Source organism: Podarcis pityusensis, assembly GCF_964106645.2.
Source record: "Podarcis pityusensis genome assembly, chromosome: 8".
Classification (NCBI taxonomy): domain Eukaryota; kingdom Metazoa; phylum Chordata; class Lepidosauria; order Squamata; family Lacertidae; genus Podarcis; species Podarcis pityusensis.
In genome coordinates, this window is record NC_138033.1 from 17,040,438 (window position 1) to 17,056,954 (window position 16,517).

Here is a 16,517-nt window from a genome sequence, read left to right on the forward strand (position 1 = left end):
AAGGCGGTGGGGGTGGGATAACTTCTTCACTGCTCCTTTGGAGTAAGTCTGCACCCCAGGTTGGGAATCCCTGATATAGGAGTGGGTAGGCAGGAATGGGGCTGAGCCGGGCCAAAAAGGGCTTCTGAAGCACCACCAACCAGCAGATCCTTGGGCACTCCAGACTCCCTGCACGCCAGCCAACCAAACGTCAAAGCACAGGACAGGGCTTTCTGCAAGAGCTTGTGCAAAGAGCTCTGAGCAGCGCTTTGCAGCCCCAGCCACCAGCTGATCATTGGCTCTTCAAAGCACCGCTTCACGATGGCACTGAGTGATCTGACACTTGTAAAACCTGGCCCGTGGGACAGATAAGGACCTGGCCCGTCAGCCAGATCCAATCCCCACCCCCACCCCCCACCATAGCAGATCTCAACCATGAACTGCACAATTATTTATTCATAAGCCGTCACTGGAATTCGGTGGTGCGCATCAAAAATGTTTGCAACAACATGCAGAACTGCAGGGTCTGAATGAATCAAAATATGGCAGTCGCCCTCAACAGGGAGCAGAGTCACCCACTGCCCTGTGCACCAGCTTATATGGAAAGTTAAAGGATCCCTTTGCTATAGGTATGTACATTTTCAAGAACCTCCAACCAACTCACTAGGGAAAATAACACACTGTAGAGAGAGAGCTTGCTTGTTGTTGTTTAGTCGTTTAGTCGTGTCCGACTCTTTGTGACCCCATGGACCAGAGCACACCAGGCACTCCTGTCTTCCACTGCCTCCCGCAGTTTGGTCAAACTCATGCTGGTAGCTTCGAGAACACTGTCCAACCATCTCATCCTCTGTTGTCCCCTTCTCCTTGTGCCCTCCATCTTTCCCAACATCAGGGTCTTTTCCAGGGAGTCTTCTCTTCTCATGAGGTGGCCAAAGTATTGGAGCCTCAGCTTCATGATCTGTCCTTCCAGTGACCACTCAGGGCTGATTTCCTTAAGAATGGATTGGTTTGATCTTCTTGCAGTCCATGGGACTCTCAAGAGTTTCCTCCAGCACCGTAATTCAAAAGCCTCAATTCTTCGGCGATCAGCCTTCTTGATGGTCCAGCTCTCACTTCCATACATCACTAAGAGCTTGCTTAACTCCCTTCAACCTGACGGAAAGAACCCCACTTCCCCATGAAGCTTTTGGGTGCACACACCCATGTAATTGTCACTTTCTGCTATTAGACTCTCCTATTATTCCACCCTAAATTTAGAGATGCGTAGGAAGCAATTATTTACACTTTTCACACAAAACAAACCTATTTTGGGGCGGTGGGGCCCTCGAATTGACAAGGGGAAGGCAGATGGGAAGACACACTAGCAGGCATTTGGTTCCTGGGTCTGACGCAGATGCTTTTCAGCAGCTACAATGCATTTATGCCTACCCTGCCTTACTCTGTGACAACTCAAGTCACCTCCTTGCAAAGCCACCACTGACTTGACACTGATCACGCCTACTTCAAGGAGAAAACAAAGACCCACGTTTGATGCCATTCCCATGCAGCGTAACAGGCCTGTTCAGACAACAGTCACAGAATCATAAAATTGTAGCACTGGAACGGACCCCCAGGGGACATTTAGTCCAACCCCCCTGCAACACAGGAATTGCAGCTAAGGAATCCCTGGCAAACGGCCACCCAACCTCCATTTAAAAATCTCCAATGAAGTCAAAAAGAACTTAACCACTGCAAACCACAGAAATACCAAAACCTGTTTATTATTATTCCCCTCGCCTGCAAGCAGAGGCCGCGCTGAGGCCAATCTCACCACGGGCAGGATCAAACCGTGTCTCGACTTGGCGAAAGTGACTTGGCCGGACAATCCCGCCGGGATGCAAAGGCAATGTCTCCTTCCCGAGTGGGAAGGAATGAACCCTCAGTTGCTGTGTACCAGAGTGACAAAGAGAGTCAGGGAGCTGAGGGAAAGGAGACCAGTGATGACAGCCTTGACCAGGAGGGCTGTCCAGCTGCCCAGGAGGAAAACATGGACGAAAGACCTGGGAAGGAAAAGAAAAGGGAGAGGGTTGGTAAGGAGCAGAGGAACATCGGGAGCTGCTTTCTACCAAATCAAAGCACTGGTTCATCTAGCGCAGTGCTGCCCACTCTGACTGGCAGCAGCTCTCCAGGGTTTGAGACATAAGCATTCCTCAGCCCTGCCTGGAGACACCAGGGATTGAACCTGCGACCTTCTGCATGCAAGGCAGATGCTCTACCACTGAACTACAGTCCTTCCGTGGCTGTAAGGATTTAGTGGGGCAGGAGAGCAGGAGGTCGCAGTTCCATGCTTACAACTTCCATGCTTGAAAGAAAACATCCTGCAATGTTTAATGCTTATATATTTGGGGAAGGGTCATAGCTCAGCAGCAGAGCACATGCTCCACATGCAGAACGTCCCCAGATTTAATCGCTAGGCTCTCGAGGTAGGAATGGGAAAGATTCTCAGCTAAAACCCTGGAGAGCCTCTTCTAGTCAGCGTAGACCCCTCTTTCGCCATCCTTGTGCATCCCTGACCACTGGGATGATATTGACCAAGGCTAACAGCGAGCCAATATGGCGCAGTGGTTAGAGTGTTGGACTAGGACCTGGGAGGCCCGGGTTCAAATCCCTGCTCAGCCATGAAAGATCACTGAGTGAGCTTGGGCCAGTCCCTCAACTCTCAGCCCAACCTCCCTCGCAGGGTCGTTGTGAGGATAAAATGGGGACAAAGAGAACCACCACATTGAGCAACTTGGAGGAAAGATGGGATGTGCATGCAATGAATAAAATAACAGGAGTCGCAGTCGAACATTATCTGGGAGGCTGGTGTAGACAATACTGAACAAGGTATTGAAGGAATCGAAGAAAGCTGCCTTATATTCAATCAGCTAATGGAAGCCACGGCCCGAAACGCACAAGCCCCAAGCCCCAACTCCAAGCTACAAGCACCCAGTGACTCACTCCATGAAGAAAGCCTTGTAGACACTGACTCCCAGCAGGAAAGTGAGGGGCAGTCGGTAGTGTTTGGGTAAATCGTAGCGTGTAAACATCCATACTAGGGCGGCCGTGGCAATATAGTGGACCTGGGAGAAGAAAAATGGGGGGGGCGCAAAGGGAGCAAACAGAGAGAGGAATGATTCCAAATCCTTTCTGTGGCACATCCCGCGAGGCAGCGGAGGTTAAGGACCAGAGTTTTTCTTCTCCTAGACAGGCTACATCATACACCCTGTACACCACTGTTATCCATAGTTGTAACTTGTAACTAGCCTTTATTGGCATAAGTTAGAACAGTAAAATCATAAAATCATACAAAGTCACCCAAATACTTTGATAATCCAAAACACATACAATATATAAAAGACTAGATAACCACCACTGAATAAATCAGACAACGTTAGATTTAGCTTTAAAGACCTCGGCTAAGTACCGCGAAACAATATTGGTAGTTTCAGGAGTATCATCCCTCAACAAATACTGGATTACAGAGCCTTTGCAAATTGATACAGTCAAACTTTGGCTCCTGAACGCTGAAAACGGGCTTCCAGAACCGATTACGTTCAACAACGGAAGTTTGACTCTATTGACTGTAGAAGAGCTCTGTGATGGGTGTCGAGAAGAGGGCAATCCAAAATTATGTGATGCAATACTTCCCTTTTGTATATAGACAGTGGTGTTTTGGTTGCCTATGGATCCACACTCAGATAGTGACTTTGCTATAAGTATACACCCGTAAAATTTCCAGGCTGCCTGCTATACAAGCCTCATAGCAGGCGTGGATTTTATTAAAATGCATTATTTTAAAATGCAGCTAGTCCACTGTCACTTAAGAACAGCTCAGTTCAGAAGGAACATGCATATAATGCAGAAACATTAACACTGAGTTATAGTCCTTTTTGAACTATTATTCTCACGCGCATTCAGATCCATATACAAAGTTATGCAGTTTTAGTCAAACAGTTAATTGGATTGATTCATCGGAACACACAGGGACAGTGTATTTCTTCTGTCAACTCTACTGCTGTGTTTATAAAAACACCACCACTAGAACAGCAGGGGAAGAAAACAAAAGCAGGGAAGACTATCCAAATGTCGTGCTTCCTCCCCACCAGTAGGGGCACTGCTTTAGAGAAGCTCACAACAGGCAACAGCAGAATCAGCACTTACCAGACTGATGTTAGAGTCAATGCTCATCTGGATGTATTTCCAGTCAAACTCAATTCCACGAGCTCCCACCCAGAGAGGGATGCATCTGTCAAAAGCACAGCAGCGTCAGGCACAGTTCACACATTTATTTATTCATTTCTTCAGAGCAGTTGGTACCCACACTTCAGTCAAAAGGACCCCCAGAGTGGCCCGTGGGCAATCAATTAAAACAAGACAATCCCTAGCCTCAGGCTTGCAATCTAAAAAAGCATGGCACGCAAAGGAAAAGGACAAGGAGGGAAGAGGAAAAAGTCAAACTCAGGCACCAATTTTTAAACAGCTGTTCTTACAATGACCAGCTGGTAAGGTGGTGACTGATGGAGCTGGGCTTTTGGCAAAGGGAATGGAATGCTTCCTGTCTCTCCCACAGAGGCAGCCTGATGGAATGGCTGCTCCAAGATGACAGCAAGGCAGGAGGAGACCAGATGGACCTGGTCTGTCACAGCTGATTGCGTGCAGCTACATCCAAGCATCTCGAAACCAGACATTACGCATGCACACACAGACACGACACACACCCTGGTTGAAAAAAGAAAAAGAAAAAAAAGAGCAACCTTCCAAAAGCTCTTGCACAACCAGGGATCAGCCTGTAATTATGAGCCATGAAAGTCTTTCCAAATTCAAAATGAAACCTAGGGCTGCACACTCTGGATTGCTCATCACAAAGGCTCCCTAGAATGTAGCACCAGAGCCTAATATTCTGTGTCAAAATAAATAAAAAAATTGTCCAGTAGCACCTTAAGGACCAACTAAGTTTGTTCTGGGCATAAGCTTTCGTATGCATGCACACTTCTTCAGATACCAAGGTATCTGAAGAAGTGTGCATGCATACGAAAGCTTATGCCTAGAACAAACTTAGTTGGTCTCTAAGGTGCTACTGGACAATCTTTTTTATTTATTCTGTGTCAAAGTTCATCTTGGGGACATCCAACACACTGAAGTTTCCACAAGCATGTGCAGAGTGTGTCTGCCTCTGCAATGAAGCAAGAACAATCCAAGCTATGTGGCAGTGTAAGGATTAGCCCCTCCAGGCAGATTCAAGTCCCAGCGCCTATCATTTTAGAAATGAACCACACCTTCATGAGAATGAACTCACACCCCTTGACATCCTTTAAACAACTTAAAAGAGTTATTTAAATCGTTGGGGGGAAGAGAAAGCAAAGAGAATATTTGTTCCAGCTGGTTGCAGAAACATATCAGGGTTGTGGGGAATTTTACAGAAAATTGAAAGTGCAAAGAATTGGCCTGAAAGGAAGGAGGAAGGCGGAGTTAAGCAACTGTAAGGTGATGATGAAAAAGGAAACAAAAATAGGTTTTTTTAACAAACCATGCAATTGATGGTCAAATAGGTACTATTCATTTTCAGTTGTTGGAGGCATTTTGTGGGTAAAGTCAGAATATTAGTGCCTGCTACATTCATTTGAACGAGGGGTTTAATAGTTTCTCCAGATGAATGAATGTGGATTAAAAGCACGTAAAAAAATAAAATAAAAGCACGCAACCTTGCTGATGGAGGAGGCAGAGGCATAAAAACCCACATCAGAACCTCGCATTCACCTGGGATAAGTGGCTCCAACTGAGCTCCGCCCACATACCTCCCCCACTAGCTCTGGCTCCACCCCCTAGGGCAGGGCTAAGGCCCAACTCACCGGGACATGATGAGCTCTGCTGTGGCCCATCCCATGGCAGCCACCATGATCTTGTACTCCCCTTTCCCTGCGTTCCGCGACATGACCAGGTGCAAGCCCACCAGGTCAGCCAAGTCTACGGTGGCTTTCATGAATTCCTGGTACAAGAGGAAAGGTTTCAGAGCAGCAGACAGGAAAACTCCAATTCCCCCCGTCCTCCCAAATCAACATCCCTCAAGTTATGCAAGCACAGATCCTCCCAATGTTGTAGGACGGTCAGTAGTATGTGATACGGGTAGTTGTACCTACATCCTTGTAGGCTCCCACCCTGCCCTGCTTGCCCAAGTGCCAGACTTACTCCAATGAAGTCGTAAGCGCCTACGCCGCCCTCCCAAGTCGGGAAGAAGGTGGCTAAGAACAGCATCTGTAAGAGAGAGAAGGCAGCAACCAACATTTATGAATGAAAACATTTATAAAAACAGGGAAGGAAATGTACAGTGGACAAATGGACATAGTTATGTTCTACCAGAATCCTGAAAATATAGATCACTCTCCAATTCAAGCCTTCATTACAGCCCATGAGAATGAGCAGCAAAATTTCACGATTAACATCTTAAGGATTGTGGTGAAAGGCAACAGTCGGGGGGGGCACTATTCCCAGGGAGGGCACTTCACAACAAGTACAGGGGCCACCACTGAAAAGGCCCTGTCCCTTTGGGGAAGAGCGAAAAAGTTAGCACAGCACAGCATTTTTTTTTAGAAAGGCTACTGAAATCACACGTACAGGACTGTCCATTGAGTACCCATTGTTAGCTGGCTTCATATGCCCAGATTCTAATATACAAAGAGTCCTGCTGGATCAGGCTAATGGCTCACCTAGTCTGCCATCCTGTTTTCACGGTGGCAAACCAGGAGCCTGTGACAAGCCCCCAAAGCAAGACCTTAGCATGAAAACACTCTGCCCCACTGTTTTCCCCGGTAACTGGCATTCAGAAGCGGATGGTGGCTAGTAGCCATTGATAGCCTTATTCTCCATGGATCTGTCTATAGTCTTCTTTTAAAGCCATCCAAATTGGTGGCCATTCCTGCCTCCTGTGGAAGAGAGTTCCACAGTTTAACTCTGTGCTGTGTGAAGAAGCGTTTTTCTTCTGTCTGCCCTGAATTTTCCAACATCCAGCTTCACTGACAGACTCGGGAGTTCTAGTGCTTTGAGAGAGGGAAGTAACAATTTCTCTGTTCACTTTCTGAGCTTCTGCAGGTGATCCTGAGAATCAGGTCTCTTAACACATATACAGTGGTACATCGGGTTACATATGCTTCAGGTTACATACGCTTCAGGTTACAGACTCCGCTAACCCAGAAATAGTGCTTCAGGTTAAGAACTTTGCTTCAGGATGAGAACAGAAATTGGGCTCCGGTGGCGCGGCAGCAGCAGGAGGCCCCATTAGCTAAAGTGGTGCTTCAGGTTAAGAACAGTTTCAGGTTAAGAACGGACCTCTGGAATGAATTAAGTACTTAACCCGAGGTACCACTGTATAGGATTGCCCAGTTTAGGGTGAAGTCCAACAGACTATAATGGCACTTACTCCCAGCTTAGTGGATACAGAATTATGGCCCAAACAAGAACAAATATTCTCACCGCTGCAGTGACAGGCCTCCTAGATGTTGCTGAACTTCATCTCCCATCACCCTCCACTATTTGCTATGCTGCCTGGTGCTGACGGGAGTTAAGAGTCCAGCAACACTGAGAAGGCCCCATATTCCCCAGTCCTGCCTTGCTGGACACCGCAATGGGATCAAACTCAGAAAGTCCGTGGCACAACCCATCAAACTATGCACCAGCGCAAGGGTGTTGCCGAGAGAGCTGTGTGCCTCCTTTGCAATGGACTTCACATTCTCAGCATCCAGATTCTCATGTGCTACTTCCTTAAAACTTCAAGAGAGCGAAGGGGTCGGGCAATACCTTGCAAAGCTGGACAAAGAGGTAGGTAGCTCCGGCTTGGACACACCTCCAGAAGGCATTATACTCTGACCTGAAAGGGGCAGAAATAAAAAAGACAGCACTTTGTGGGATGGGATATTTCTGAAGCAGAAGGAGCTCTCTTGTTAATGGCTGTTTTTCCCCCGCCAGAGCTTTTATTTCTTGGTCCCTGGCCCCACAGAATGAGATAAAAGGACAGTACTGTGTCCAGATGTTTTGGACTCCAGTTCCCATCAGTCCTGGCCAGCATGGCCAATGATTGGGGATGAGGGGGGTTGTAATCTGAAACAGCTGGGGGGCATCAGAGTGGGGAGGGTTCACATAACTGCATGCAGCCCATAATAAGCTAAGCCCTGCTCTGAATTAAAATTAATGAACCAATGTTAGCCATGTCTATTAGTTTCAGTGGGTGTGATTTGAGTAGGACCAGCACTTTATTTACCACCCTTTATATTTTGGAAATTTGGTTTGTTTACTTGCTACGCATTTGGGCACCTCTGAAGGTAACATAACCAAATTTCGCATGCAGCGCCTGAGATCAACCACCGAGTGCTCATCAGTGTTTGGATACAATCTGACACTCTCTCGAATCAAGAGAGTGGGCTGAGCCTTTGGAACGGCACTGATATTTCTGCTTCTTAGAATTCCCAAGCAACAACAAGCTTGAGGCTGCCAGTGGTTTACAAAAGGAGCACATGCAGAAGACCCCAAGTTCAATCCCTGGAATCTCCAGGTAGGAACGGGGGAGAGAGAGAGAACCCTTCCCGAAACACTGGAGAGCTGCTGCCAGTCAGTGTGGGCAATACTGAAATGGATGGACATATAAGGCAGCTTCCTGTGTTCCTACACATTAAAAGGCACCAGTCTCTGTTTTGTATACCCCACAAGCCCTACTAAACAAATGAGGCCACACCATCCCATGCAAAGCCTGCTCCCATTCTAGCTTTCCATCCATTATGTGCCCCTCAAAATGCACTGCTCATAAAGGTCCAGTCGTGACCGACTCTGGGGTTGCGGCGCTCACCTCGCTTTATTGGCCGAGGGAGCCGGCGTACAGCTTCCGGATCATGTGGCCAGCATGACTAAGCCGCTTCTGGCGAACCAGAGCAACGCATGGAAACGCCACTTACCTTCCCGCCAGAGTGGTACCTATTTATCTACTTGCACTTTGACCTGCTTTCGAACTGCTAGGTTGGCAGGAGCAGGGACCGAGCAACTGGAGCTCACCCCGTCGCAGGAATTCGAACCGCCGACCTTCTGAAAGGTCGGCAAGCCCTAAGCTCTGTGGTTTAACCCACAGTGCCACCCGCGTCCCACACTGCTCATAAAGGGTGAAGCAAATCTGTCCCAGCTCGGCCAGAACCTCCCTACATCACCCCCAACAATGCACCTCACATTCCCACCACCCCTCAAACACACACACCCAACACTTACAGGCCGCTGCACTTGTAGGTGATGAAATAGGGGAAATAGGCGAGGGCAAAGCAATTCCCAAAGTGGAAGAGGGTCATCTCGCAGCCAGCCTGGCGGGTCGAGACTCAAGGTCGTCCCACCTGCCGCCTCCGGAAGGAAGGAAAAGGGAGGATGAGCAGCACAGCAAAGAACCAGGCGCAGCCTCCCCCACATCCTGACCTACAACACGGAGGCAAGGGGTCCCGACTCCCCCACTCGCGAAACCCATCTGGGGGTTGCTGGGCTCCAACTCGCGCCCACCCATCTCCTGCCCAGGGATAATGATGGGAGTTGCGAGTCCAGCGACCCCCGGAAAGCCGCAGGTTCCCCTGCCAGGATTGTAAGTAACCTCGGGGTCGGGGAAAAGTGGGACCTGTCACAGAACTGTCGGGTTGGAAGGGACCCTGACGGTGATCTAGTCCAGGGATCCCAGCGAGATCACCCATGACAGGTGGCCATTCAGCCTCTGCTTCAAAACCTACAAGGAAGCCTCTGCTTCGGCTGCGGGAAAGCGAGCATTTACCCGGGAGCAAGCCCCATGGAACTGAGCGGGACTTACTCCTGAGTAGACGGGTCTAGAGGCTTGACCCGCCCTCCACTCCCGTTGATCCCCCGGTACTTACTGATCTCACGTCTTCCCTTCTTTCCCCCTCTGCACCTGCGCATGCGTGCAGCTTCGCGTCTCTCTCCCTCCCTTCCTAGGAACTTCCTTTGCATCATGGGGTTTGTAGTTCCGTCGAGTCCCTGTCTAGCCTGCGTTCGGAACGGACGCAATACAACTCCCAAGGTGCACCACGCGAGCGGCGCCCCAAGAGCATGGCGGGCGTCGTAGTTCTTCATTCGCAAGGCGATCGCACGCCTTTAAGAGCGTGTCGTTGCGCAAAGTTGTTGGGCGGCGAGCGGCGCCTTCCGGCGATATCCGTGAACTGTCGCTGGAATCAACAGAAAGGCTCTATAGATTCATTGCGGCGACAGTTGCGTGCTGGGAATCGTAGTTCTCCGCCGCCCTTTCTGGAACTACGGGCGCAGTTCACTTGGCAAAACCAAAGAGTTCCAGCTGCTACACAGACTGCGCCTGTTGCACGCGTGTCCTTTGTGCAAAAGCGCCACATATTATACTTCTTGCATTTCGGCCCCAGTGATCAAATGCTTACATTTTCCTCCCCTCTCTTCTGCACATCACACATATCAATGTCCTCTTCTTTGTTCATAAAAGCATTTGTGAACCGCCCTGAGACCGGGTATAGGGCGGTATATAAATTCAATCAATAATAATAATAATAATAATAATAATAATAATAATAATAATAATAATTTGCTGCAACAAATATCCACTGGGCCATGAAGGTCACTGGGTGACCTTGGGCTGGCCAGCCGCCCTCAGCCTAACCTACCTCTTGGGGTTGCTGTGGGGATTAAATGAGGAGGGAAAGAACCATGTACAGTACATCACACCTTGAGCTCTTTGGATGAAAAGGTGAGATATAAATGCAATTAATGATAGAAGTGGTTTCTAAGTTTTTGAGGCAGTTTACCATGGGGGCGATAAATGGTGCATGAGAACAGCCGCAGAGTGAGGGCCAGCCAGTTTAAAAAGTGGAAAGCTTTCCAAGTCAAGCCTATGAATTTATGATGGCAAGGAATGAAACTTGCCAGGTCTGTGACTGTTGCATTGCCCATTTCCTCTTGCCCTCAGCCCTTCCAAAGCCAAAGACAACTAAATCCATCCCTGCGTGGCCAGATGTTCTCTGCTGATGCCGCAGGAGCTGTGTGGGATTCTCTCTCTTCCTTATGCCTAATCCCCTTGCATAAACAGAGATTATCTCTGACCCTTTTATTAAGGCGGAGATGGAAGGATCGGAAGGGTGGGGTCAGAGAATAGACTGGCGCAAAGACGGACCCTTCTCTTTCTGCTTTTACTAGACAGTTTTGCTGTGTCCATGCTGGGATCCCTTCACCCCCTTGGAACAGATTGCTTGATTTCCTGTTGAACTAAACCACCAGCCAGCCAACACCAACAAAAGTGTCCTTTGAGGGCAAGGTGCTGCTTTGTTTGCAAAACATCCGGAAAGGAGATTCAATTCAACCCTCCTAAACTGCAAATCAGCTGATTGATTAATAATAATAATAATAATAATAATTTATTATTTGTACCCCGCCCATCTGGCTGGGTTTCCCCAGCCACTCTGGGCGGCTTCCAACAAAGATTAAAAATACATTAAAATGTCACACATTAAAAACTTCCCTAAACAGGGCTGCCTTCAGATGTCTTATAAATGTCGGGTAGTTGTTTGTTTCTTTGACATCTGATAGCAGGGTGTTCCACAGGGCGGACGCCACTACCAAAAAGGCCCTCTGCCTGGTTCCCTGTAGCTTTGCTTCTTGCAGGAAGGGAACCGCCAGAAGGCCCTCGGCACTGGACTTCAGTGTCCGGGCAGAACGATGGGGGTGGAGATGCCCCTTCAGGTATACTGGGCCGAGGCCGTTTAGGGCTTTAAAGATCAACACCAACACTTTGAATTGTGCTCGGAAACATACTGGGAGCCAATGTAGGTCTTTCAAAACCAGTGTTATGTGGTCTTGGCGGCCGCCCCCAGTCACCAGTCTAGCTGCCGCATTCTGGATTAGTTGTAGAGCAAACATTAGTTGATGAAGGGCTGGGCCTGTAGCTGTTTCGAAAGTTGCCGCTGAGGGATGGCCAAACGAGAGGAAATGTATCACACACACAAAAGTGTGTCCAAATTGCAAATTCTAATCTAATCTGGGCTGATGCGGGTTTAAATATAATTGCTGTAATTCAGGCAGACACTTTATTTATTTACTGCATTTACCTTTTGCACCAAGGAGTTCAAGATAGCGTAACATGGTCCTCCCCTTCCTCACAGCAACCCTGTGAGGTAGGTTAGGCTAAGAGGCAGTGAATGGCCCAAAGTCGCCCAGTGAGCTTCATGGCTGAGTGAGGCTTTGAACCCTGGTCTCTCAGGTCGTAATAACCCACACTTTAACTGCTACACCACACTGGCTCTCAAGAGGTTAGGTTTCTGCTAGAGTTTCAGGCAGAGTTATTTCCATTACCTGTTGGTGCTTTTAACTGAGCTAAAATTCCCTTCACCTGTGACCAATGGCCATGCTGGCTGGGGCAGATAGGAGTCAGGCTCCAACAGCACCTGGAAGTTAGAAACGTAGGACACTTCCTTAAAGTTAGCCCATTGCTCTATCCAGCTCAGCAGCAGTTATGCTGACTGGCAGCAGATCTCCAGGATTTCAAAGATGTCTTTTCCCAGTCCCACCTGGCGATGCTGGGGATTGAACCTGGGGCCTTCTGCATGCAAAGCAGATGCTCTGCCACAGAGCTACAGCCCTTCCCAAAACGTGGTGCATTTCAAACGGCTGGCAACCCTGTTGGTTAATAAAATCTCCCAGTATACAGAAAGGTGGGATATAAACTTAATAATAAAACAAACTATCATTAAATAAATAATTAAATTAGAGGCAGGGACTGAGCATTCCTGAATATAAAATGATGTGATTCTGATTCACTGGGAAAGCTTTTTCTTTCTTTCTTTTAAAGGTCAGGGGCCTGACATTAAAACTACAGTGGTACCTCGGGTTAAGTACTTAATTTGTTCTGGAGGTCCGTTCTTAACCTGAAACTGTTCTTAACCTGAAGCACCACTTTAGCTAATGGGGCCTCCCGCTGCTGCCGTGCCGCCGCCATGCAATTTCTGTTCTCATCCTGAAGCAAAGTTCTTAACCCGAGGTACTATTTCTGGGTTAGCAGAGTCTGTAACCTGAAGCGTATGTAACCTGAAGCGTATGTAACCCGAGGTACCACTGTATCCTCAAAGAACAAATACCTTCTTTGCTCCTAAAATTTGCACAGAGCAAACTTACAGGCTTCACCAATTTGTGATAGTGGTAGCAGTAGGACATGCTTGGAGAAGGACAAGAATTAAGGGCACTGCGAGCATCTCCCCGTTATCATTTGTGAAATGTTGGCAGGTATGTGATCTCAAGCACAATAGGCCTCTGGTTACCAACAGGGTAGGAGAATGCAGTTTAATTAGGTTGTTAATCCTCTAATCTGCTCCATGAGCCCAACTGGAGGCGGTTTTGGTCAATGGGGATGTAGCAGGAGATTTACTGTTGTGATCGTGGATCAGGAGCACGTTCAGCTCCTAAATCAGCTGCTCCACTTTAGTGATTTTATCTCTCTGCTAAAGGGCCTCATCATCATCCTCCTGCTGACGTGATCTCGTAAGTGGATGAGGCACCGCCCTCCTCCTCCCACTCCTCGGGAACAGCAGCACCCAATGAGACAGGATGACCTTGAACAGAACAGAAAGGGTTGGCTTGGGTGCAATGAGAAGAGATGCCTCCAGGTGGCACTATGGATGAAGAGTTTCGGCATCCACATTTGGGCGGTATGATTCCATCACAAATATTAGACTGTATACTAAATCATACTGAGGAGCCCATATTTTCCAACTGCAAAGAGGGCACCTGGACAGGGATTTCAACCTTGATCGCCAGTTTTCACCAGGAGCCTGGAAGACCACAAACCCTGTCGGGGGAAAGATACAGTGCTGGGATTTCTTCCAGCCTGCTGTTTTGCATTTGTTCTGAAAATTCAAGAATGGATCACATGAAAACACAGGCATTCACCTGTACATTAAGAGATCTTGCATTATGGGGAGGAGGAAGAGTTGCAACAGGTCTGTGGGTTTCTCTAGAAAAGGAAAGAGGGAAGCATGTTCCTTGCAAGGACGTTAGTTGCCTATGGCTTAATCCAAACACATTTGCATGAAATGCATGCAAGAGCGGGGATTGTGCAGTTGGGGAGACCTGGCTTTGCAGGCATTCTGGACAGGTCTCTGGCTTCATCCTCCAGCAATTCCCTCAATCACAACAATGTGATAGCCATAGAATCCTGCCTTTGATCTGTCACAGCAGTTTTCAGCCACAATTGACTGAGCAAAGCAAACAACTCAACAGGGAGTATCAGATCTGAGAGCATTCCACACAAGTTCAAATGAATCGTGAAGCCTAATGAGAAGTGCTCAAGCAGGATAAGATCGGAACAAGATGGTACAAGCACCATCTTCTGCCCTTGGTCGATCAACGCAGCATACAGGTTTGCCCCTCTGACCAAAGTGAAAACTAGAAGCCACTGGACTAGGATATAAAAGCGTATTCCTTGGGTTGTGGCAAATCTCTGACTCCCTACTTGAAGAATATCAAGGAGAAACGGAACTGTCCTACTTGGTTCACAGCTAGTTATCCTTTGTGTAAGCTGAAAGGTGCCCAACAAAATCACAAAAATGAAGATAATAAAAGCAAACAAGCAGCAGACAAAATTGTGAAAACAAGGCAGCAACTAGAAATCATACAACAGGTATGCTTCCCAAGCTGGGTAGGAGGTGGGGTCAGATAGCATACAAACAGCCAAATACTATTAAAAGCCAAAGAGACTAGGACAGATTTTGTCTCCCATCTGGATAGGGACATAAGCAGTGACCTTACATTTAAATCAGACTACTGGTCCATCTGCCTTAATGTTATCTGTTGTCAGTCTCCCACAACCTGTGGGGATCCTCCGGCCTAGGGAGTTTACCCTCATGGGATTTGCTTTACGCTCTGCCCCAAGTGTTTTTGCCTAGTTGGAAGGTGTCCTTGAATTCTGGCAATGCCTCTTGCTTCCCTGGGTGGTAGGGTAGTGTGTGTGCATGTAGAAACAAACCCACAGTACAAAGTAAAATCTACAGCTGCTGCTCTGCCCATTGCTGCCTCTGGCCCCACTTACTGATAGATTGTGTCCCTCAGAAGGTTGCTGAGAGGAGTATGAGGCCCTCAGGCTGGAAGGCAGATACCTATTCCTGTTGTAGTGCAAAATATCTGGAGGGCAATATCTCCTGTCAGCTTTGGGAGGAAGCATCACCTGAGAATAAGAGATGCTGATGACAGGGGGTGCCCAAACTTTTTTTCAGAGGGCCAAATTTGATGAAGTGGAGATAAACTGCCACATGGCCCCCCAAAACGGACTTTGGACATGCCTGACATACATTGAGGGGAGGCCATGGTCCTCATGCCCTAAGCTCTAAGTGCTTCTCCTGCTATCAGTTTATTCCATTCTAGTCTTATTTTTACTGCAGGGATAGGGAACTTGTGGCCTTGCTGATGATGTTGGACTCCATCTGCCATCAGCCCCAGCCAGCATGACCTTTGGTCAGGGATTATGGGTGCTGTAGTCCAACAATATATGGAGGGCCATCCATGCAAAATCTTCCAGGAGCACAAGAGCATCAACCCCCCAAAAAGCCCAGACGTGATCTTATCCTTCTTACCCTTCCCACCTATTTTGGTTTGGATGCTGAAACTTAAATGCAAGCGAGTTCACACAAGATGCACAACAGAGAAAACTGTGTGCTCTCGCTTTCGCATTGTGCAAGCAGCACACAATGTGTTAATAAGGCTACAGTTTTCAGAGAATTCCACCGCATGCTGGAGGCAGGAAATATTTGCCAGAACTGCCAGCTCACAAAGACAGAGCTGTAACAATGGGCTGCGTTGAGGCATTTGACTTGGGAATGTGCTCCTTGCCAAGCCAAGAACTGAGAGCCTCTGTCATTGACATGACTTTGCGTTTGGAAGCAAGCTCTCCGCAGACACTGGATAGCTCTGTTCAGAAAACTGACCTGCAGCAGGCAGGACTTCATCTGAAACCACTGACAAGGTTGTTTAGGACGCCAATGCTTGCATAGCCAGTTAGCAACCTTTAAAAGGTTACAAAACTGCAGAACTAGAACTAGATGTATGTCCATTCATATACACAATAAGTGCAGCATGAGTCTTTGCCTGCCATGCGGAAAATACCTGAAGGCAGCTGCTCAACATATTTGAAAGTGTTCCTCTAGTCCAGGTGTCAGGTATCTTTTTCAGCATTCCTTTGTGGGAAACCTTCCATGGGTCACATACAAGACTTTTCCCTTTGTACCACAGGCTACATTACAGTTCTGCCGAAGCCAGGCCGCACCCCTCACTAGCTCACATACACATCCCTAACTCTCCATCCAGGCAGGCAAGAAGCTTCGTCACAGCTCAAGAACTCATCTCAGCAAGGCAAAAACACTTGGAAAATGCGAAGTAGAACCAGTGAGGGGTGGGGCTTGGGGAGAGCCTCACGGGCAATGTAAGAAACTTGGAGGATAGAGGCTCCCTACCTGCTTGCTCTGCTCTCAACACTGGGTGGAATCCAA

At 48.0% G+C, this 16,517-nt stretch overlaps 1 protein-coding gene and 1 long non-coding RNA gene across 3 annotated transcripts in view; both read right to left on the bottom strand.

Moving 5' to 3' along the window:
• LOC308484587 overlaps positions 1–16,517 on the bottom strand; it is a 241,250-nt gene that overhangs the window by 89,796 nt on the left and 134,937 nt on the right. The window lies entirely within an intron of this gene.
• TMEM147 (transmembrane protein 147) lies at positions 1,720–9,977 on the bottom strand. Of its 2 annotated transcripts, none has more exons than XM_081019347.1 (8): positions 9,885–9,977; positions 9,244–9,369; positions 7,792–7,861; positions 6,187–6,252; positions 5,850–5,986; positions 4,162–4,246; positions 2,959–3,080; positions 1,720–2,018 (listed from the first exon to the last, which is right to left on the bottom strand). In XM_081019347.1, exons 2-8 carry the CDS (start codon positions 9,318–9,320, stop codon positions 1,898–1,900), a joined length of 678 nt encoding a protein of 225 aa, XP_080875473.1. In that variant the 5' UTR covers positions 9,321–9,369; positions 9,885–9,977; the 3' UTR covers positions 1,720–1,897. The 2 variants fall into 2 exon arrangements, with proteins under 2 accessions (XP_080875473.1, XP_080875474.1); XM_081019348.1 differs by lacking the exon at positions 9,885–9,977 and adding an exon at positions 9,821–9,845.

Bases quoted from the DNA above. Each gene is read 5' to 3' on its own strand.
- TMEM147 (XM_081019347.1), bottom strand. From the start codon at position 9,320: ATGACCCTCTTCCACTTTGGGAATTGCTTTGCCCTCGCCTATTTCCCC. The intron at 5,987-6,186 runs GTAAGTCTGGCA...CTCTTGTACCAG, and splicing joins GCGCTTACGACTTCATTGGA to GAATTCATGAAAGCCACCGT. The intron at 4,247-5,849 runs GTGAGTTGGGCC...TGCTTTTGACAG, and splicing joins GCAGAGCTCATCATGTCCCG to ATGCATCCCTCTCTGGGTGG.